Source organism: Ictalurus punctatus, chromosome 12, assembly GCF_001660625.3.
Source record: "Ictalurus punctatus breed USDA103 chromosome 12, Coco_2.0, whole genome shotgun sequence".
Classification (NCBI taxonomy): domain Eukaryota; kingdom Metazoa; phylum Chordata; class Actinopteri; order Siluriformes; family Ictaluridae; genus Ictalurus; species Ictalurus punctatus.
In genome coordinates this window covers 7,880,211-7,903,564 of record NC_030427.2, presented here as the reverse complement: position 1 = coordinate 7,903,564, position 23,354 = coordinate 7,880,211, and the positions used below count along the sequence as shown (strand labels likewise).

The window sequence follows — 23,354 nt, the reverse complement described above, 5'->3', positions numbered from 1 at the left end:
TCCGTTGGTCACTGCTAATTATCCGGCAATCAATGACCATCTCACTGACCAAGCTGCTGTGTGAATTCACAAACACGCATACACACATACACAGCGTACGGATAATGTGATTGACACAAAGCACTGATCTATAAGCACAGAGATATACTGTACATATAATAAAATAATCCATCTTCTTCAGAACAATCCATGACACCTATGCCTATGTGTTCAAAATTCTTCAAAATATTTATCATAGGATATCCAGGAATGTATATTTCAACGGTCTTAAGTAAGGAATAAAACACCAGTTATAAGAAGGGTGTTATAGGAAAATAATCAATGATGTCGTGCTTTTATCAACTGCCACCAAGATATTGATCATTATCAAATAACAGCACATCCCAGTGGGTTTTATTCCTCTCATACCACGGCAATTTGCCAACACTTACATATTGTTTGTTCATTAAAGAACATGTCATTTTTTCCATCCATACATCCATTATCTGTCTGTACCTGGAGTCTATCCCAGGGGATTCAGGGCACAAGGTGGGGGACACCCTGGACAGGGTGCCAACCCATCACACACACTCACACACCCATACTCACACTACAGACAATTTAGAGATGTTAATCATCCTACAATGCTTGTCGTTGGACTGAGGGAGGAAACCAGAGTACCCGGAGGAAACCCCTGAAGCAAGGGGAAAACATGCAAACGCCACAGGAAGGAGGCGGGAATCAAACCTCAAAGATTCTTGTTTATCAGTTTACAGTTGTGTTTAATGTTGTGAAAGATCCTTAAAAAAAGTTCATTCCTGTTATCATTTACATTATAGCAGCTATAACAGAATTGTCCTCCCATCCAGTCTCTCTCTCTCTCTCTCTCTCTCTCTCTCTCTCTCTCTCTCTCTCTCTCTCTCTCTCTCTCGAAGTTAATAAGACAAAAAAAAAAAAAGTCCTCTATTCTGAAGACTTTCCTATGGCAGAAAATGTACTGACCGAAAGCACTGAAACTGGAGATTCCTTCAATGAATGCTGAATAAATGTTTCCTTACAGAAAACTTAACATATCAACGATTATATGTTTTACTTTGTTACATAACAGCACATTTTTAACCTGTTTATGTGAAGTCCCTGTGAATTAGCTGTTATCGTAGAAATTATAAGATTTGAGAATGAGTGCATTAATATAAACCTGTTATTTGAATTACAGCTAGAACTGCTGGTATAGGATATTATGGTATAAGAAAAGGTGTTGTTGAGATCAATATTTTGTGTGTAACTTCCAAACAGATTAAATTAGGTTTTAAAATTGGAGTGTGACACCTGCATACTGTTTAACTGGACTTCTTCTCCCGTTTCATACCAAGATTTCAGCCACTTTGAGTACTGTTTGTCTTTCTTGAACCCAGCACTCAAGCTTACATGCATATACACATGTATGTTGAAGCTAAACATATATATTCTTCCAAACATAGATTGCAGGTAGTCATTGCACTATTTTAAAAGAAAAATGTGTACAGTTCTTAAAGTTCACCTGCTTGTCACTGGTATAATAGTCTATGCTTAAGAGAAGATCATTTGTATATGCATTTAGTATATGCAGTATTTTTCACTTGGGAAAGAGAATGTTCTGTTCTTTTAAAGCGCATTTAATATATATACATTTGGGGGATCTTTAAACCATTTGTACCTTGGGGAACAGAAATGTAACCGTATATACTCTTTTTTTTGTACAGTTTACCTTTAATCACTCACCTGCCTCCTTGTTTTTTCTCCCTCTTTCTGTGTGTGTATGTGCTGCAGCTAAATCTTCACTTTCAACAAGAACCTTTATAGCTTTGTGGGGTTTTATAGCTACAACTCACCCACCCCTTTCTCTCTTTCTCTCTCTCTGTCTCTCTCTTTCACCCTCTCTCTCTGCTGTCTCATGCTTACGTGCACAGGAAGACTCATTGTACTGCACTGGGCTGGCAGATAAAAGCAGATTCATTCTCCGCGGCTGGCGGCACTAGAAGTTCGGCCGCTGTTAGTGAAAGGCTCGTTGTCTTGGCCTCTGTTCAGAGAGCGAGACCACTCGGAATCCGAGGGTCTGGAAAGCTTCCAGAGCTCACAGGACAGAGCGAGAGAGTGGCTCCGAGTGACACAGTAAACAGCAGGCAGAGAGAGGAGATGGCTTGAGCTCACAGAACCTTTATTGTTCATGCACCAGCACAGTGTACACAGATTACAAAGTCCACAAAGAGAACTATAAAAAAAATAAATAAATAAAAAATACAGCATGAAAGAAATGTTGGAAAGCATAGCACGAGACGTGACAGAGGGGTCAGGTGGGATTTTGTCCTTGAAGGTCTTACCTGCATTTGCCAGTCTATATATTAAGGCAGCTACAGTACAGTATATTACAGTTAATGTACTGTACATATGCATTTATTTCTTTATTTATGTCCGCGTCCTATATAATATCTAAAATGTTATCTATATTCTGATATTACTGCTTTAGAAACAATAAATGTAACAGTCATGCACGGTCTAGCAGTGTTATTACAGCATGTTTTACTCTGAGTAATTCAGTTATAGTCAAAAGGAATGACAATGGAACGGCAGAAATAAAACTAAACCATGAAAACACATGCTTCTCTTGCAGGTATTATGTCGAGCCATAGGAAATGAAAACTCTGTGCTTACTGTAATGTAATCATGCAAAAGTATGTGATCTGGAAACACTATATAAGGAAGGTACATCCAGGCCATTTTGACTACTAGGCCTTACATGTAGCTGAGTTAGAACAAGCCCGTCATCAGCCTCAAATCTCTTGCTAAACCTGAAACATTTTCCTGCAAAAATGTTCCTCCATCATTTTTTTTCCCCCCAACATCTGATCATTTTAATATTTATTAATGTTTTTGCTGATCTCCTCCGCTTTATCAGTGCTGTTGAATTGAAAAAAAAATAAATAAAATAAATACATCTATTCCTGTATTTGCTTCCCCAGACGTTTTTCTGTCTCCTGATAATCTTTTTATGCGTGTTGCATTGTTGCCTGACTCTTCGGCACGATTAGTGCGGCTCAGTCTTGGCGGGCACTCTGAGTTGTCAGAGCCTTTGATCTGAGCCGTCTCCGTAATCACTTCAAAAAGTGTAGATGGCACCATGAGGGCTTTGCAAATGTGCCTCCGTACTTTCTGCACTGTTTAAGCGCTCGACGCCATGTGTTTAAGGCCTGACGTCCATGATGAAAGAGAGCCCCAGAGTGGCGCTCTTGACACCAGCCCCACTAGAATAACTAGCAACGGCTGCTTTTGGGAGCTAATTTTAATATCCTACCTGGTCACCTATTGTGCGTATTCCCTCTTTCTCTGTCCGTCTTCATAAAGAGACAAATGTGAAATCCTTCCTTTCGCCTTCCTTGCACTCTATAAGCGTGGAGAAACAAACGCCTTTGCTTTCTTCTTTAACAATAGCATTTGCATATTTTTTATAGTCTCTCAAAGAAAAATAGCCAGAAGGAGAAGGGCTGCAGTGCCAGTGTGAGCTGAAAACGGAAGTGTGTGTGTGTGTGTGTGTATGTGTGTGTGTGTGTGTTTGCAGCATGGTCATGGCATTGGTCCCTTGGTTGTACTGTAAGGCTGGGTCCCTAGTAGGGGCCCCTGTCCCTGAAGGAAGGGGAGAGGTGGAGAGACGAGGATGAGTGGAGCGAGGGACCGAAGGAGGGCAGTCCTCTTCTGCAAAAGAAAGGTGACAGGATCTCTATTAGAAGCTGATAGAAGGGCACATGTACTGTATATAACACTATGTGTCAAAAACATTAACATTTTCGTCTTTCATTTATGAGGTTGCATTTAGTAGTTGTTTACCGTAAACACTTTGAGCAGCTCCCTAATACATGAATTATGCATTACTGTAAAAAAATAATAATAAAAAAAAAATAGGGGAAAAAAAAACTACAAATGTACTGCAGATTTAAATAAGAGGGAAAAGTCAGCATTACTTTTGAGTCGCTTCTAGTTATGGAGCCATAATCTACGTAGCTTCCCTCAGGGCTGTGAAGAAGGATGTATTAATAAGCCTTAAAATGTGCCTTTTTCTACTTTGAATTCTTGTTGTTCTGGTGAATATGAATTTGTGTTGTTGTTGTTTTTTTTCTTTTGTGTCATGTTTAATTCTCTGTTTATAGTATCCTCCTGATCCTGTGTAATGAGATCTTCCCTCATCGTAGAATTTTCAATTGGAGAAGACCATGACACAAATTTAGCATGCCGATACTAAGCACACTGTTATACATCCCTTTATCATCTGTTAACAAAAACCAACCGTCCCAAAGCAACTTTACAGAAATCTATTCAACTCAAATCGATCCAATTGTATTTGTATTGCACTTTTAACAATAGACATAAATGTTATAAAGAAGCATTACGGAAATCCGGATGTAGATTTAGATCCCTAATGAGGTGACAGTTGAAAGGAAAACTCCCTGAGACGACATGAGGAAGAAACCATGAAAGGAACCAGACTTACATCTTATTCTGACACCCGATAGTATACACTATTACTATTCTATAATGTTATACTATAAAGTTAAAAGGATATTCAGTATGAACATGTTATGTGAGTGAGTCCTGGTAAAAATACAAGACAGCAACATTTCCTAGGTACAAACCTACAGTATCCATGTGGGATTATCCACTCCAATGGGTGAGACGGGACTAAACATAAATCTGGATCTAGATCCCTAATCAGAGGCAAGGAAAAAGACTCCAAAGTAAGCCTATATATCCGCCAAAAACACATTTATATATATACACACACACACACATATATATATATATATAATATTGGCAATATCCAATGTCCATCTCAAATGAAGAAAAAAGCATGCGTGTGTTGTGTATGTAAGTGTGGTTCCAGTTTACATTGTGTCATACACACACACACACACACACACTCTCTCTCACACACACACACACACACACACACACACACACACACACACACGCTGCAGTAATATTGCAGAGGTATTACCATGTGCACTGCAAATTGGACTCATTGACCTTTCCACCTTATACATGAGACACATATGTTCCTCTTGCTTTGGCTATTATTCAGCCTCGTCGTGTTGTTAAACGTGCCCTGTATGCACATTTTAAATAAAACTTAGCTCATTTGATAAAAATATAATGTCCCATAAATGAGTTGGTCCTGTGTGCCCTGGCCAGGCATTGAGTAATATGCGGTGGGCAGCTTGGCACAGAAGTTAACACGCTCCTCAATGTTGCTTTTGTTGCCCTGTAGGTATGTGTGCGCATAAAGAGAGAAGGAAGGAAAGAGGGAAACGGCACCAGTGTGTCTGAGCTATGGGAGAACCTATGAGGCAAGCACGAGGCACCGAAGATGTATGCAAACCCATTTCTAAACAAATGGGCCCGGGCGTAGCTTGAACACGGAGAGGGTTATTAGCATCAAAAGTACGTAACGTGCGCATGAATCAAGGCCTCCCAACCGCCGAGCATGGTCACACATACAAGAGCACGAAGATGCTATCCACATACTGACACACTCAGTACACTCAGTGATTCACAGAGAACATATTTCCCACTACTTCTTCTTTTTTTTTTTTTTTTCGTGAGTCACCAGGCTACACTGCGCCAAATAAAACAGAGCACTAAGAAAAACTCTGCTTTGCTTCCCTTCTCGAAGAAAACGCACAAGTCCCACGATGCATTTCACTTCATTTACAGGTTATGATGAACCATCACTTCATATCAGCATGCAGCTCCTTCTAAAAGACTAGATAGGCAGTGTAGCTGCCAGCAACGCAGCTCCAGCAGTGTTAGCACACAGTAGATGTAGCTAACTCCAGCAGCGAGCCCATCATTTATCCCTGATTGGCCTGGGAGAACGAGTGCTGAATTTGTGTGCTGGAGCCATAAAGAGGCCGACATTTCCTCCTTGAATTTCCCCATGAATCTCCCACACTGCATGCCAGCTACACTGATATAATACAGGAGCAAAAATTATAGCCTTTATTTTATTTGCATTACCTGTAATAGACTAGTGCTGCTGTATTTATGCCAGCTTTTTTAAGGAGTCATTATGCTGACAGGCCTACGCTCGCTTCATTTGTCCCCCCACCCCTTGCAAATAACAAACCAATTTTTTTTTTCTATGAAGCATTATTTCTGACAAGGAAGGTGAGTTAGCTAAATATTGTCCTAATTGAACTGCATGACCACAGTGGGACAGTTTCCTGGACGCACATTAAGCCTATTCTGGGTTTTAGCAGGCACTTGCATTGTAAATGTTCTCCATTCAAAATCCTTTTGGCACATCCTGAGCTTTTCAGACAGGCCCATTGCTTGATTTAATGGCTAAGTATGTTGGACAGTACTACCCACAACGAGGAATGCAAATCTATAGCAAGTCTACATTTAGTTCACAAAATTAACCTTTATTTATTTTCCCTCAGCCACGAACATTAATGTTCACACACTTACAGAGTCTAGCAATATCCGCTAAAATGGGAGTTCTCAAAACAGCCAAGAACTCCCTAACCCTGACCTAACCAACCCAGAGAGCTTTTCATTTCTGAAATTTCCACTTACAGGAAACATTTATTAATAAAACTTAGTTTCAGTTTGACATTATTCATACTTGTTTGGATTAACCCATTCAATTCAATAGACCAGACAAACTGACTAATAACACGGAACTCAATAATAAGAAGAAGAAGAAGGAGAAGAAGAAGAAGAAGAAGAAGAAAATAAACATCTCTTGAGGAAAATTCCAAAGTGCTCCAAAGTTTTTCCCATGTGATTATCTGAGTAAAATGTGATCACGTGAAAAATATGTGAAGGTTCATTTCAACAACCTGTAATGCCCTGAGCATTGCACGTGTGACATCATGTGAACAATATGTGATATATGATGTTAAATGAATCTTGAGAATTACATGTAAAAAATAAATTAATCATGTTGTTGGGGGAAAACACATGTGCAAGCATAAAAAAAAGGTCACGTGTTTATTGACACGTGATGTTGATGTGACTTTTGATAATGTTGGATTGTTATTTCCACAACTGTAACAATGTTTTGTTTTTGTTTGTTTTTTTAAACAGACCGCTTGGCACGCTGGTCACCCCACTTTGAGAACGACAGTTCTCGAAAACAGTATAGAAAATTAGCACACGTTACAACTACTGCTGCTGTCTCCCTTCACCAATAGCACAAATGCTTTATTTTCTGTACTGAAACTGGAATCGCAGGAGATCCGTCCTTCCTCCTGAAACGAGAAGTGAAAAAGGCGGAGAGGTCATTCAGAGAGCTCTGTTTCTCTGTTATCCAATTTGATTGGGATTTGGGGTGATTCGTGCCGTCATGTCTCTGGGGAAATAAAATGCTTTGATTAATGTAATCCTGAGCAGGGAGCTACCACAAACCGCTCTCCTGGGGGATCGGAGCTGTTTGACAAACAAAAACACAGGAGCCACAAGCGTGGGCTACACACAGTTAGCTGGTTACATTACAGAGGAAACATCACAGCTCACCTTCTCAACTCAGAAGTATAGAAAGACCAACGCAAATGAGACTCCTGTTGCTTAAATAAACAGAAATATCGATGAATGCTGATCCTAAATCGAATAATATGTATACAGTACATGATGACACAATTAACCAGAGAAAGTCCAGTACCTGAGAGTGTAAAAGTGTGACCTGGTCCATTCTGACACAGGGGAGATGATCAAGGCCTGCTTAACCTTTTCACTGCACACTCAGAAACATCTTTTTTTTTTTTTTTTCTTTCGTTTCAGCTTTGCTCCTGACTTATCTCTTATCTCCCACTCAAACACAACCAGTACACACATCCGTACACTGGCAGTGAGGCATTGCATCAGCAAGTGAAATATTTCTAAACAAATTTGCTACACACTCCTACACCTGTGATCCACTGAGGCCTGTTTTTTTTTTTCTTTCCCTCTTAAGATTTTCTCTCTTTCTTACAAGAGGTCTTTTGAAACTCAAAGTGCATGATGATAAAATCATCAATTTGACATATTTCGTTCTTATTGGTAGTATTTAGCCACTGAAACACTTGTACTTTTCATACAGGCAGACACTGACTGTGGTCATGCTGAACCTGGGTAGATCTAGATCTCCACTGTACATCAGCGATAACCAATTAGTCTAGCAAACTCTTGAAAATATACACGCACAGCCTTTTCGCTTGTGACTTGACCATAATGAATAATTGATAGAACATTCAAGCTGTTCAAGAATCACTGCTTAATAGTACAGTTGCCAACTAAATAGCATTATCACATTATACATTGATTTCAAATAAACAAATAGGTGGTGATCTGGATCTATTTTCCGTGTACTTTATGAACGACATAGGACATTTTTTTATTCTTTGGCAGTTGCTTAAAAATGTTTCTAAATTCTGCTTTTTCTATAAAATGTCAGTCCATCAATATATGTTTGATACACAAACTTTACTTTAAGTTTTAATCAATAAACCTTAACATGCTAACCAAAAATATAAACTTACGAGCATTGTCATCTCACACTATATATATTTTTTCTTTCTTTCTTTCTTTCTTTCTTTCTTTCTTTCTTTCTTTCTTTCTTTTTTTTAACTGTTCAGCTGTGCTCCTGTCTACTGACAACCATCAACAAGTAGCACTATATAGATAACACTGTAGTAGCATTTCAACCCCAGTTTCACTTAAATTGTTTTAAATGTGTTTCAAAATGTTCAATATACATTTATGCTGTTCTGGGAAGTTCTGAGTTTCTGAATGATATTACCTCGACAGATTATGCTGACTGAAGAAAGGGGTGATGACTCGAATTGGCAGCCATAAGCTTCCATCACCTGTTAGCTCAAGTGGAAAAACTAATGTCGCCAAACTTGGACGCTACACAAGAAATCACGATTTGAACGATAATGAAAAGGTTTTCACATTCTGACAACTGAAAATAGAAATGCAATGGGAATTATTATTATTATTATTGTTATTGTTGTTGTTGTTGTTGTTGTTGTTGTTGTTGTTGTTGTTGTTGTTATTATTATTACAAATAATCCATACCATAATATTATATAATAATTTATGCAGAATTACTTTACTGGAATCAGCGCGTTGTTTTGTTTTTTTTTTTTTTAGCATAATATTTAAGTTGCAACGTTGTCACGATTATTCAGTACTTTTAGACATTTTCCTCATGTATATTGCTGAATTAAAAATGTTAATAATAACACACCGATTACAATGCATCAGATTATCCTAATGACGAAGTGAAATAAAAATATTTCGATGCACATTATTGTTGTCTGAGCTTCAGATAACTATTACATCCAAGCACTATTAATGCACAAGCACAACTCGGGAATATCTTTTACTTGATTACTTTAAACCTTAATTTCCGCTGGGCTTTCGTGCTTGAAAAGGTAGATTTACAGAAGATCGACGGAATGCAAATAGTAGTTGAATTTTTTTTCTTTCTTTCCCCCTGTTCGGGAGCATATTTATCTGTTTGTTCATTGTGTGCTTGTGGATGTAATAGATGGAACCTCATTTTCCTAAAAAAAACAGACTATTATTTGAAACGTGTGGATATTTGAGATTTGAACTTGTTTCCAATTTAAATAACTCACTGCCCCTGTAGACTGTTTAAAAATAATAATAATTTTTTTTAAATAACTCACAAACAAACAAACAAACAAAATGACACAAATAAGGTTCTAATACTCATACAAATGTAAAGTGTCGGACAAAAATTCTGAAATATTTCATACTTTATGATCAGTTCGGAGTACTTTAAATGTGTACTTTACAAGGATGGATGCTTGCATGGATCCAAAATTTCTTTCTTTTTTTTTTTTTTTTAATGCGAATTGTCTTTATTTTATTTAGTTGTTTGTCAAACAGCCGAAAATGCGAAATATAAGCCAGTTATTATTCTGAAAACCAAGATTGTTTTCTTAAATAAAACAATTGTATTTAATAAATTTAAAATTTCCATTTATTTTGGGGATTTTTGTTACTAAAATAAATTAATTAATTAATTAATTAATTAATAATAATAATAATAATAATAATAATAATAATAATAATAATAATAATTTCTTTCGGAGGAAATATGTCGTAGTCTGTGTGTCTGAGCTCGATTTGCAGGAAATATGTTATTTTCGAAAGCATAGGCTACTTGAATTCATTTTAAATTGACTGAATCCCTGCTAAGTTTAACAGGGACTGAGTCATGAAGCGTCGCCTCTTGTTCGATGTTCATTCTCAGTCTTTTAATTCAGTAATGCAAGGTTGTTGTTTTTTGCTCGCATTTTTTTGGAGGGGGGGAAAAAATCATAAATTCTTAATAAGGCTCCACTCACCAATCACGAGCGCTCTCGCAAGTAAGCGCGCCACCTGCTGGTACTCACACGCGCCCCGTCACGTCACTGAGTGTCAATTTGGGATTTTAGCCTTCAGAATCCAAAAGCAGCTTTCCAGCAACTCGGTTCGGATCAGTTCAAAAAACGACGCGTTGGACTAAAGCGAATGTGAGGGGTCAGTTTGATCATCTTGGCTTCGCCAAAGGTCTTTCATCTCGACTCCAGTGCACAAACATATAGCTTAATGCGGCCAGTGTTCCCTCTTTTCTTCCACTCACCATGGCAACCCAAGCGCACAGTTCAGCAATGCAACCAACGGGCTTTATTTGGGGGAGAGATGGGACGCAGTTAACCCCAGAGGAAAGCAGCGACTAAGAGCATGTGCACTATATGCATACAAAAATAGATTATAATAACCTACCTCGACATATAGAATAACAAGTTAGACTAGCCTAAATATCTCTCTCTCACACACACACACACACACATATATATATATATATATATATATATATATATATATATATATATATATATATGTGTGTGTGTGTGTGTGTGTGTGTGTGTGTGTGTGTGTGTGTGTATGTATACCTATATGTGTATATATATATATATATAGAGAGAGAGAGAGAGAGAGAGAGAGAGAGAGAGAGAGAGAGAGAGAGAGAGAGAGAGAGTGTAGAAAACAGAATCGAATACAAATTTTGCGCACACCTGCGCATGCAAAAAATTTCCTCTTTTTTTTTTTTTTTTTTTTTTTTTTTAAATCCGTGAGTCCTCCTGAGTCTCTCCTCCTTCCCGCTTATCCTGTTTATGACTGTCGTGTTTCTCCACCCGTTAGTTCTTAAAGAGCGGCATGCTCAAGTTTCGTCAAACTTTACAGAAAGGTGAGAGTAGGGAGAATCGATTCACCTCACGCGGACGGGTTTCCTATGCCATATTGCCACATGCACGCGCGCGCCCACAGGAGATATTCCACAGAGAGTGTCCTGTTTGGATTTGATTGATTGCTCTCTCCCCTCTTTACTGGACATTCACTACAAAACCATGCAGCTTAACCACAAAGCCCTATTGATTTTGTCTAGCTAAAAGCACACACACACACACACATATATATATATATATATATATATATATATATATATATATATATATATATATATATATATATATATATATATATATATATATAGTGTATATGTATATAGTGTATATGTATTTGTGTGTCTAATGCTGAAATTCAAATTCCATAAGCACTAAACATTCCAAAAGACAGAATGTGCATCACTTACCGTGAGCAAATAATCCAGGTTCTCCAAAAAAACATTCTTAAAAAAGTCTCAGATTTAGGGGTTTTTTTTCACATCTTGGTCAGTAACCGTGCAGTCTCCCTCCTCCGATCTGGTCCTTCCTAAGATTTTCGCTCTGCCTCGACTGAGCGGAGAGCTCTCCTCGGCACCGCTATTATTTTCACTAAAATATATGAAAATTTATGCAAATGAAAATCAGCACTAACTGTTCGTCTCTTGTTATACTTGGGGATTTTCCCCCTCTCTTGCTTGCACCAAGAACAAATGACGTCCTCAGCGGGGAACATGGGGACCTTGTCCCGTAAACAAACAAATAACAAACATCATGCATTTGAGATTTCGTTTAAACTTCAAAACTTGGTCGTTTGCACGCTTCCACTCTCCTTCTCTTCTTTTTTTTCCTCGCGTTTCTTCACAGCCACGCGAGACGCCCATTTTCTTTTCTTTTCTATTTTTTTTTTTTTTTTTTTTGTAAACGCGCGCTAAAAAAACGCAACGCAGATATTTTAGCCCCCAAAGCCTGCTGTATATTAATGACTAGACGGCCCCATGGCAGCGGCCCTGCTCTGGCGTTCAGTGTAAACAAATCCTGGAGGTTCTCTCATTTTATTTTAGTTTGATTCAGATTAAACCTGCTGGGACACACAGGGAATGTGCTGTTCCTCTCTCTCTCTTTCTCTCTCTCTCTCTCTCTCTCTCTCTCTCTCTCTCTCTCTCTCGTGCATTTCAGGAAATCTGTCCGATCTGTTTAATATGCTCTCTCTCTCTCTGAATTAAACTTGATGTATCCTATCCTCCCCTATACTAGCCATCGAAATAGCCTTTAGTGCACAATAACAATTAGTTTGTGAATTGTTATCTACCCTTCCTCGGGAATGACGTTTCTTCTTTCAACAGCACATTAAGGAGAGAAAATCATCTCGCGCTCATCAGCTTTGTTTGGCCTCTTTTTGCCAAGCAGGCGTGCCAGCTCCAATTCATTACTTGACGTTCATTTATGCCCCTGCTTGCATCCTGTAGGGGACTGGTGTTGTAACAGGCAGTTGGAGAATGAATCGATGGCATGTGCGGCGTGCATGTCGTTCCTTGGTACTGTTACTCGAATTACGAGGCATATTTTCTGCGAATTCTCACAGGACTGCTTAGTTTTGCCCTCGGTTTGGTTGCCACTTTCTCTCGTGCCCTGTTCCAGTGGGGTTGCCCGCGCGCTGCAGTTTCCGCTTGGAAGCATCTCACGTCGTCTCGAGTTAACTCTTGAGGAGCCACATGCAAGTGCCCTTTCAGTGAAATCAAAGGTGGGGGGGGGGGGGGGGGGGGGGGGGGGGGGGGGTGCTTGGGGGTGAATTTTTGGATGTTTCTTTTTCTCACGATTTACATATGGCTTTAAGTATACACAGTAAATGTAATGTATCAAGCTCTCATGTACATCTTTTGTATGCATCTCATATACCTTCAAAAAGAATCGAAGGTGCATAACTTTACTTTAAGGATCATTGATGTCGCTTTGAAAGTGCCCCATATGCATATTCTTGGGTGAAATATACACATAAAAGGTACAAAACATTTTCCACAGTGACAAGGAAAAAGTACACTTTGGTACTTTTATTTCTGAGTATGTATGTTACTTTACATTTAGTGCATTCTGTATCATTTCTATGTTTACATACTTCTTAAAGTCATATCCATGTCACGGGAGACAGCTGTGTTCATTTCTGTGTATACTGACTTGGCTGTTTTTTTTTGTTTGTTTGTTTGTTTGTTTTTTGTATATTTTGAACTAAGCTCCTTAATTAGCCTAGTATTCCTACATTAATAGTTCATCCATATCCAGCTCTATACAGGAACCTGTGCTCATATCTCTTATTCGAACTGTAATTATTTTTAATCAAGAGTTTTGCACTTCACTGCTATATGAACCAACAGTAGCCTATATACAACAAGCTTATATTGATCCGTTTGGGATCATTAAAAGACTTCCATGTGTCTTTTATATATATATATATATATATATATATATATATATATATATATATATATATATATATATATATATATATATGATGCTCCAAACTTACAGGCAAAAACATGCCTATCAATTTTTGACGCGTATTGTTATTTTCTTATTTCATTGCACGCACATTACGCATCTTGATTTATTTACTGGAATTCAAAAGCAGCCAATTGCAATCACCGGAAGGGGGGGTTTACGCCCGAAGCGGGCTTTTCCAGACTTGTCAATCACGCGGCGGTCGTCCAATCAGGAAGAAGCATGCGCTCGACTTCCTCGTATTTTGGAGGGGGGGGAGAGAGAGAGAGACGCGGAGGACGCGCGCGGCACAGGGTAAACAGTCGCGTGTCCTCAAGCGCTGAGGGAGGGACAGAGCGGAGCTAACTGCCAGAGAGAGAGAGAGAGAGAGAGAGAGAGAGAGAGAGAGAGAGAGAGAGAGAGCAAGCGAATGAGGAAGAAGCCTTGCGACGTCGCCTCACACTGTAATAGTGGATTGTACTTCAGCTGGAGCGGCTTGGCAGGTTTAAACACATCAAAACAGAACAAAGAGACGAGAGACGCTACAGCGCTATAAAAGAATCTGCAAAAGAAAAGAGAAAAAGGGGATCGGAGAAAGAGAAATCTCAGCGGCCAAATGACAAAAGAAGCGAAGAAAAAACACGGTTAATATCTTTCCATTCGGTGACGGTGCATCCGTTTGGACGGTTTTATGGACAAAATATCACCGTGTTCCATCAGCAGAAGTTTACTTACGGGGCAAAGTTTTTGTTTGTTTGTTTGTTTTTGTTTTGTTTTGTTTTTTTAAAGATTTTTTTCATTGAGAATTTTTGTGTGTGTATGTTTTTTTTTTGTTTTGTGTTTTTTTTTTTTTTTAAAGAAATTCCAAAAACAACATAAGCGACAACATAAGGAAGACTGTTTACGACTTCAGAGGGCTTTTGGACACTGGCGTAGAAAATAGGAATTATCATTTCTATTCATTATGTCTGAATTGTACGAATATTCAAATTGCACAGTATAGCTTACGGATTTTTTTGGTACATCCTATACCTGTGCACTGTATCCTTTTTCCTGGCATTTGTTGCTTCGCACTTCGATGGTGTTCTCCCCAGAACCCAACTCAGACTTTTAAAGTTTGAATAATTCATGAGATACAGTTTGCTTGCAACGAGAAAAGAGCGCGAGAGAAAGTTTCTGCAAGAAAAAAGAAAAGGGAGGGGGGCTTAAACAACTGCTGTTCATAAAATTGGCGGAATGGCCACGGCGGCTTCTAATCCGTATCTGCCCAGCAGTAGTATATTATCGTCGGGTTCGATAGTGCACTCGGACTCAGGAGGTGCGGGCATGCAGCCGGGCGGCGGCGCGGCGACCTCGGTGTCCTCCGGCGGCTTCCGAGGCGAGTCGGCGGTGAAAATGGTGCAGAGTGACTTCATGCAGGGGGCCATGGCGGCAGCGAGCAACGGCGGCCACATGCTGAGCCACGCACACCAGTGGGTGACGTCGCTGCCTCATGCGGCCGCCGCAGCCGCCGCAGCCGCGGTAGCAGCCGCCGAGGCCGCCTCGCCTTGGTCAACGAGTCCGGTGGGCATGGCGGCCAGTCCGCAGCAGCAACAGTCTCAGCAGCAACAGCAGCAGGATGTGAAGAGCAGCACGGCGCGCGAGGATTTGCACACTTCCAGCACGCTGCATCACCGGCATTTAGGTCCGCACCAGGCGCACGCGGCTCCCTGGGGCGGCGCCGCAGCTGCTGCACACATCTCCGCCATTACCGCGAGCCAGCAGCAGCAACAACAACAACAGCAGCAGCAGTCGCTCATCTACTCACAACCCGGTGGCTTCACGGTAAACGGCATGCTGAGTGGCGGCCAAAGTCTCGTGCACCCTGGGCTGGTGCGAGGCGGCACACCTGAACTGGAGCACGGCGCGCACCCGCATTCTCACCCTCACCATCATCACCATCAGCATCACCATCACCACCACCACCAGCAGCATCAGCATCAGCACCACCAGCAGCAGGGTCACCACGGCCCCAACAGCCACGAGGCTCACTCGGATGAAGACACGCCGACCTCGGACGACCTGGAGCACTTCGCCAAGCAGTTCAAGCAGCGGCGCATCAAACTTGGCTTCACGCAGGCCGACGTGGGCCTCGCGCTCGGTACGCTTTACGGCAACGTGTTCTCTCAGACCACGATCTGCCGCTTCGAGGCGCTGCAGCTCAGTTTCAAGAACATGTGCAAGCTCAAGCCGCTGCTGAATAAGTGGCTGGAGGAGGCCGACTCGAGCACGGGCAGTCCGACGAGCATCGATAAGATCGCGGCACAGGGCCGCAAACGCAAGAAGCGTACAAGCATCGAGGTGAGCGTCAAGGGCGCGCTCGAGAGCCACTTCCTCAAGTGCCCTAAACCGTCAGCGCAGGAGATCAGCACCCTGGCCGACACGCTGCAGCTGGAGAAGGAGGTGGTGCGCGTCTGGTTCTGCAACCGCAGGCAGAAGGAGAAGCGCATGACGCCGCCCGGAGTGCCCCCGACGCCGGACGATGTGTACTCGCAGGTCGGCAACGTGAGTGCAGACACACCGCCCCCCTCCATGGACTGCAAACGAATGTTCAGTGAGACGTAGAACAAGCATAAACAAGACTTAAGAAACAAAAAGCATATTTTATATATACACACAGACTATCATGAAGATAGCAAACACATTTTGATACTGTGATTGTGAGGTAAATAGGAATGAGACTGCAAATGTATTATCTATTTTTCATCAGAGAGAGAGAGAGAGAGAGAGTAAGAGAGAGAGAACAAAACAAAAAAAAATCTCCCCCCCCCCCCCCCCCCCCCCCCCCCCCCTCTTGTCCCCCCCCCCAATATCGCCCCGCTTTAACGTTCTTCCAGGCCCGCAAATGTCTTTAACCTAAAAGGTTGTCTGCTTTTTTTCTTTCAGGGACATTTTTTAGTAGATTACTTAAAAGATGCAAGTTTAAACGGGCCGAGCGAGGCGGGCGACCAGAAGGTGACAACAACCACACGTTCGTTCCATCAGGTAATTTTGGCGCATTGACATCAAGTTGGAAAATTTCGAAATCATTTGAAAATGAAGTGACACCCCCCCCTCCCTCCCTACTACCCCTACACACTCTTGTTTATGAGATGGAACCGAAAGCAGGTCAATGCATGTATTGAGATGGGACGTTAAACCCTCTTTAAAAAAAAAAAAAGAGGGGGATGAAATTCGACATCGAAGAAGAGAACAGCATCCGCGACGCTTCCGACTTATTTTTGCAGACAAGACTGCACGTTATAATATATTTTCGTTTCTTTCTTTTTTTTCTTCACGAAAGACACGGAATGGGATTTTTTCGCCTTGCCTTCCAGACCTTATAAACACAACAGACAAAAAAAAAAAAAAAAAAAAAAAAAACCAAAAAAAAAAAAAAGAACCTTAAAGACTGCTCACATTTTCAGATCTCTAAGATCATATTTTGTGAACGTTTTTATGTAAAGGACTTAACGTCACACGGATGTTCTTTTTGTTGTTGTTTTGTTTTGTTTTTTGGTTGTTGGGTTTTTTTTTGTTTTTTTTTTGAAGACAATACAAAAAAAATCAAAGACAGACGTTTGAAAAGACTTTACGGTTCCTCAGCTGCACTTATTTGAAATCCTCTGCGGGAGCTGTGGATGTTCTCCATGCTGCCATTTCCAAGCAGTATTCTTTGGTAGGTTTTAATAAACGAGACTATGTAAAGCCGGCAATATATAGATTCCTTAGATCAGATGTTGATCGGAATTATTTACTTTATATTTTCATTCAAATGCTTTGTTTTAATATTTTATTCGGGATACATATGAACTATTCTAAACAGTAATTTATTTCCCCCCGTTTCAGAACTGTGTAAAACTGTTCTCTTCCCTGATTTTTATTTTTATTTTTTTTTCTTCGACTTTGTTTATTTGTTTCGTTGAATTTTTTTGTATGTTTTTTTGTTCTGTTTTGTTTTTTTGAACGAGCACAAATCAAGAGCAGACTTTTGGCAGTCGATAACAAAGGGTATTTTGATGTGATGATTTGATTGTAATTTAATTTTTAGTAGTGATTCCGTAAGAGATGATTGAGAACAATAAATTTGTTAGAATGAAGAAAAAACAAATGATTGTGTGTTTTGCCTAAGCTCTCAGATCTTAATACACAGATGATAGTTCATGTGGAATTTATATAGGATATCTTACAAACTGGAGACATGAAAAATATGAGCTAACCTAATGATGTGGCAGTTAGAATGATTTATTATAATGCAAAAGATATTCTTCAATGCTAATTCTTCTGGGCCTCTTGTGTAGACCCTAACAACTCGATATTTTAAGCTACATCACTGAGCGCCATGTTCATGTTTAAATTTAAATGATCAGTGTTTCTTTTTATAATGCAACGTGCCTTTTTATAATCACGGAATTTCATGGGGGTGTTTTCCCCCTCTCTTTTCAAGAAATTAGCTTTTTTTTTTTTTTTTTAGCTCCATGTTGTGTAGCAGCAGTGGTGGCTATTCACTGGGCCTTGATCCCACGGGGCAGAAGTTGAAGGCTTGTCCGAGGTGGAGTGTTTACAGCTGCTTAGCTTTTAAATGCTCGCTTTTGTTGTGCACCTGACTTCTAATTTCTGGTTTCTCATGACAGCTTCCCAAGCCAAGATGCATGCATGCATTAGATCGCTTAAATGCCAAGAGAGACGTTTTAAATTTTGATATAGTTGCTGTATCTGCAAGATTCAGTGAATACTGAGCAAAATAATGAAGCCTAGTAGTCGTGAAATGTGCAGGACGATGAAGATTATTCTGATTTTGAACGCAGCACACATATTAGTTTGTATGCAATCAAAGGAATTATTGGGCCTGCGGTAGCTTTCACGACTGCTTATGCTCTTTAACTGTGATAATATTTTTCCTCTATTTCATCCAGTCCTGATTCTTGGTCGCGTGAATATTTTAACAAAATGCGCATGCACAGTGCTACAGTCTGGAACCATTGAGAAATCTCTCTCTCTCTCTCTCTCTCTCTCTCTCTCTCTCTCTCTCTCTCTCTCTCTCTCTCTGCACATCTCTGTACATCCCTGAACACCAGCAAAATATTTACATTCTCTAATCTAATATCCTACATGCAATAAAAGCACGGGTTCTGGGGGGTTGTTGGCCGCGTCGTTTATGACATTTTTTGGATAACCAAAACACCAAAAGTACCACTCTTCCGCGTTGTTCATTTTCTATACAAAGTTTACAACTGAATCAAAAGTACAATAAAGTCACTAAACCTAGCTTGACAAACAAGGAAAACAGAAATGACTTTAATGATTGGCGCGTTTTGGTGTATGATTTTGAGGCCCGTGCAGTAGGCTGTGTTTTTACAGATCAAGGAGGTTCTAGGCTCTATATTGGCTTGGTGGGGGGGGGGGGGGGGGGCGACGACAAACACAACACTGTAAGATGCGTTTCCTTCCTATCATGAATGCTGTTGATTAATTTTCTCGTAGCCTACTTGAGAGTAAATTATTTTAGCACTGCTCTATTTTTTTATTTATTTATTTTTTAAATAACACCGTTGTATCAGGACAAATTTTTTGTAAAAGAAAAAAAAACGAGAGAGAGAGAGAGAGAAAAGAAAAGGGTGAAATTGCTTATCTTTCAACTTTTCTTTCTCGAGCTGACTATTCAGCAAAACGCACAATCCCCAACTCTCCAAAAAAATTTAAATTTCGCGGATGATTTCCCATACACTAGTTGCTAAGCAACTGAATTCAATCAATGTTATAGAAGTAGCCTATGCATCTCCACTCTTTGTGCCCTGTAATAGGGATCTGACATTCAAACTGATTTGGTATACGAATGAGAAAAGAGTGTGTTTTATAATTAAAATTCACCAAAAAAAAAAACGCAATTCAAAGCCACTTTTGTTGTTTGCACTTGTGTCAGCTTGAGTTGTTTGTGTACAAAACTGTGTATTGAACTGAATTAGAAGATTACGTTGCGATGTGGCCCAGGGTCATTTTGTTAGGTTCCTTTTCCTTCAAGCTTGAAATTAATGGACTAAAGTCAAAAGCTTAACTATGACTAGTTTAATTTTATATGTGAAATTCGAAATATGTCAATTCCATCTGTGGAGTCCAGGGTGCAAAAACTATTGCTCACACTTACACGGTTACAAATGACTCGTTTGCAAAGTTATTCAGTTCATTTATAAATTACAACACGAACTCTGATGTGAGTGGTTATCCCTTTAAAACTCTCAAGCAACACTGCTGGGAGCAATTGACTGTGATATAGAGTTCTTGAAAAGGTTCTTGGTAGAGTTAAGGGTTCTCTTGGCTTCCTAAAAAGGTTCTGACAGGGAAACACCTTGCAATATGGTGTAGTGCTTTACATAGAACCTTTAAGGGTTTCCCCAGAAGGACAGCCGAAGAATCCATAATTTTTCTAAATGTATTTTCCCAAAAGAATGTAGTTACACTTTTATGATTCGATAGGGGGAAAATGAATACAATCTATCTTATTTCACTCTAGAGTCCTGTTAAACTGCATGTATTATTATTATTATTATTATTATTATTATTATTATTATTATTACTATTTTCTCGAATTCGTTTGGAAGTGGAATATCTTATGTAACTGTGTGTGTGCTCCATCAGTGTGTAGTGTAACATCTAATACTTATAAGTTAGACAAGGGTGATTTAATCGAGCGTTATCTATCTATCTATCTATCTATCTATCTATTTATTTATTTATTTATTTATTTATTTACAGTACTATATTTATTACAGTAGGTGTCTAAAAACCGAATATTCATATTTATAATAATCATGTAACCTTTAATAGTTTTCCAATCATGACCGTAAGTCAATGATGTCTGAAATATGCAAGAAAAGACCCCAACTGAACCACAAACAGCCAAAAAAAAAACCCACAAACAAACAAAAAAACAATGACAACAAACAAAACAAAAGAAAACAAAACAAAACCAGGCGCAAATAGGACTACAGGCAGAAAGAAGCATAACCCAATGGGGCTAAAAACTTCAAGAAACAAACAATTTGGAAATGTTGAAATGTTTTTTAAATGCCATTTAAAGGGGCGTTCAAATATCAACAACTATATTTCTGTTTGCTTTACAATCGTGTACTACTGAAAAGACAGTCCGTGACTAAATAGCGTCTGGTACTTTGGGGCAGTGAAACTTTCGGTAGTCTAACCACCAGTATGGGTGTATTTGCTTTTTAACTGGGTTCCTCACGTCAGGTATAAATCACGACGTTGTGCAAAATATGAAATATAAAGGCAACAGCAATAAAATAGTATAGCAGCCTAACTGGCTATTATTATTATTATTATTATTATTATTATTATTATTATTATTATTATTAGTTGTAGTAGTAGTAGTAGTATAAACAACAACAACAACAATTAATAATAATAATAATAATAATAATAATAATCTCGATGTGCTCCACAGCTCGTTCTTTCACAGGTTGCATTAGGAACCTGATTAATATTCTCATGCATCAGAACTCATCCTACCTCGAGCAAAACCTGGTAGAATAACAGTCAGGGCACGTGCACAAATGGAAGGGATTTTGGATAGTATTGACACAAGCGTGTTGATTGTACTCCTGCGCGCGACCAGCAGATTAACTACAACAGATCTGCACTCTTTATTATGCTTTTAGTCATTTTCGTTACTCTGCGAAGCCACACATTATAGGCCTCATCCAAGACTCCTGTGTTTTCCCTCGTAGTTACTTATAATCAGCCCTGCGAGCTCTCATCGGGATTCTAGCCTGTTTAGATGGAGTGCTGTGGATCCTCGACTGTCACTCAGCACTCTCACAGTGTCTAATGAGCTGTCGCGCGCGCCTCGACTCAATTCGAAAACGAAAAGCGCATATAGGCCTGGTGTAACGATATGGCTATATTCTACAGCGTCGTTAACACCGCCTCATTCCAAAAAAAAAAATCTTTCCTTCTGCCACGGGACAGGCATACAGAGAGGGTGAAATTGCACGCTTCGGATCATATACCCCCTTTGGAGGGGGCATCTACTCCCAGGGCCTGGCTGCCGCGTGCCCTTCGCCGCTCTCCCGCTAATCAAATATTAAAATATGCAGCGGGGTGACGCGACGTGCCGGCTTTCCTTTCTATAGAATAGGACAGGTGAGAGAAACGAGCCAATGAACCGGAGCTGGGGATCATTTAAAAAAAAACAAAAAAAAAAAAACAGTTTAGAATATTATAGGGGGAGAAAAAAAATTACACCAATATTTTTAAGCCCTTTTTATATGTTAAGGGTGTTTGAAAATAATATAAATTTAGTAATAATCAAGGTTTGGGCCGTTTTGCCTCCAAAATAAAGTCTACGAAATGAATGTGGCCATGCATTAGTGAAGCTGAAAAGAATTAAAGACCTAGATTCCACGAGTTTCTCACCAAAAACATGTCCTCTGTAGAGAAGGGGGGTGGAGGGGGAGAGGGGGGGGGGGGCTGAACTTTATCGGGATAACTTGTTGGAGTTGCCTATTTTTACTGGTGAACCAACCAAATACATTGGATTTTGGGGTTGTACTAGCAGCTTATATGCACAGGAACTGGGTAAGAAAAAGTCTATATAACATCCCGTTTGCTGCGCCTCTCAGTATTAGTATTTTAAACATCATCCGTAAAAGAGGGTCGCGGAGGAAGAGCTTTAAAAGCCAGTGTGTTTACTCAGTGTGTTTACTCTGTAATACAGCAAGAGTTATTAGTAAAAAAAAATGTAACTACTTAACCGTAAGATGACATAACTTATCGTTTTGATAGATTAGCCTGCCTGGTAGAGTTTGTTAGCCACTGTTGCTGACATACTTCTAGGGAAGAGCAGCAGACATAAGAGCTACTTCGACTACTACTACTACTACTATTATTATTATTATTATTATTATTATTATTGTTGTTGTTGTTGTTGTTGTTGTTGTTGTTGTTGTTGTTGTTGTTGTTGTTGTTATTATTATTATTATTATTATTATTATTATTATTTTCACCATCACTGGCTGTTTTTCTGCATAGCTGTAAAAAAAAAAAAAAAAGTCTAAAAAAAATAATAAAATTACAAATCTTCTGAATATGAGACATTTGCAATTCCTGAAAAGATAAGCAAGTTATTCGTCTTTTAAATTAATTTGATCAACTCTGTTGTGTGTTTACGATTTAAATGATATTTGAATATACATATATAGCCTATATATATATATATATATATATATATATATATATATATATATATATATATATATATATATATATATATATATACACACACACATACATACAGGCCTATATCTATGTGTGTGTGTGTGTGTGTGTGTGTGTGTGTGTGTGTGTACAACATAGTACAAAACATAAATATACATGTAGGCTATATTTCCTACGTGAAGAATTCTAAAAAATGGCATCTATATTAACGATGATTTGTCAACCTTAATAAACAACAAACAAACAAACCAAGAAGTGACAAAAACATGTCAGAATTCCAGAAAGAAAAAGAAAAAACTTTATTTAAACGCGTAATGATATACGCTATAGATTTGTCCTGCTATGTGAAACATTAGTACTAGGAAATGATATATGAATGAATAATTTAACTATAAGACT

At 39.2% G+C, this 23,354-nt stretch overlaps 1 protein-coding gene and 1 long non-coding RNA gene across 4 annotated transcripts; one reads left to right on the top strand and one right to left on the bottom strand.

The window, feature by feature from the left end:
• Window positions 1–2,159: 2,159 nt before the first annotated feature.
• On the bottom strand, window positions 2,160–12,905 carry LOC124628751 (uncharacterized). Its single transcript, XR_006983405.2, has 2 exons — window positions 11,663–12,905; window positions 2,160–3,708 (listed from the first exon to the last, which is right to left on the bottom strand). It is a non-coding gene; the product is annotated as an uncharacterized LOC124628751 (long non-coding RNA).
• Window positions 12,906–13,987: 1,082 nt separating this feature from the next.
• On the top strand, window positions 13,988–17,951 carry pou3f3b (POU class 3 homeobox 3b). 3 transcript variants are annotated; one of them, XM_053684601.1, is made up of 3 exons: window positions 13,988–16,250; window positions 16,632–16,730; window positions 16,909–17,951. In XM_053684601.1, exons 1-3 carry the CDS (start codon window positions 14,943–14,945, stop codon window positions 17,131–17,133), a joined length of 1,632 nt encoding a protein of 543 aa, XP_053540576.1. In that variant the 5' UTR covers window positions 13,988–14,942; the 3' UTR covers window positions 17,134–17,951. The 3 variants fall into 3 exon arrangements, with proteins under 3 accessions (XP_053540576.1, XP_017336307.1, XP_017336306.1); XM_017480818.3 differs by having other exon boundaries at window positions 13,988–16,241; window positions 16,632–17,127; XM_017480817.3 differs by having other exon boundaries at window positions 16,632–17,127.
• Window positions 17,952–23,354: the final 5,403 nt, after the last annotated feature.

Bases quoted from the DNA above. Each gene is read 5' to 3' on its own strand.
- pou3f3b (XM_053684601.1), top strand. From the start codon at position 14,943: ATGGCCACGGCGGCTTCTAATCCGTATCTGCCCAGCAGTAGTATATTA. The intron at 16,251-16,631 runs GTGAGTGCAGAC...TTTTTCTTTCAG, and splicing joins TGTACTCGCAGGTCGGCAAC to GGACATTTTTTAGTAGATTA. The intron at 16,731-16,908 runs GTAATTTTGGCG...AAAAAAAAAGAG, and splicing joins CCACACGTTCGTTCCATCAG to GGGGATGAAATTCGACATCG.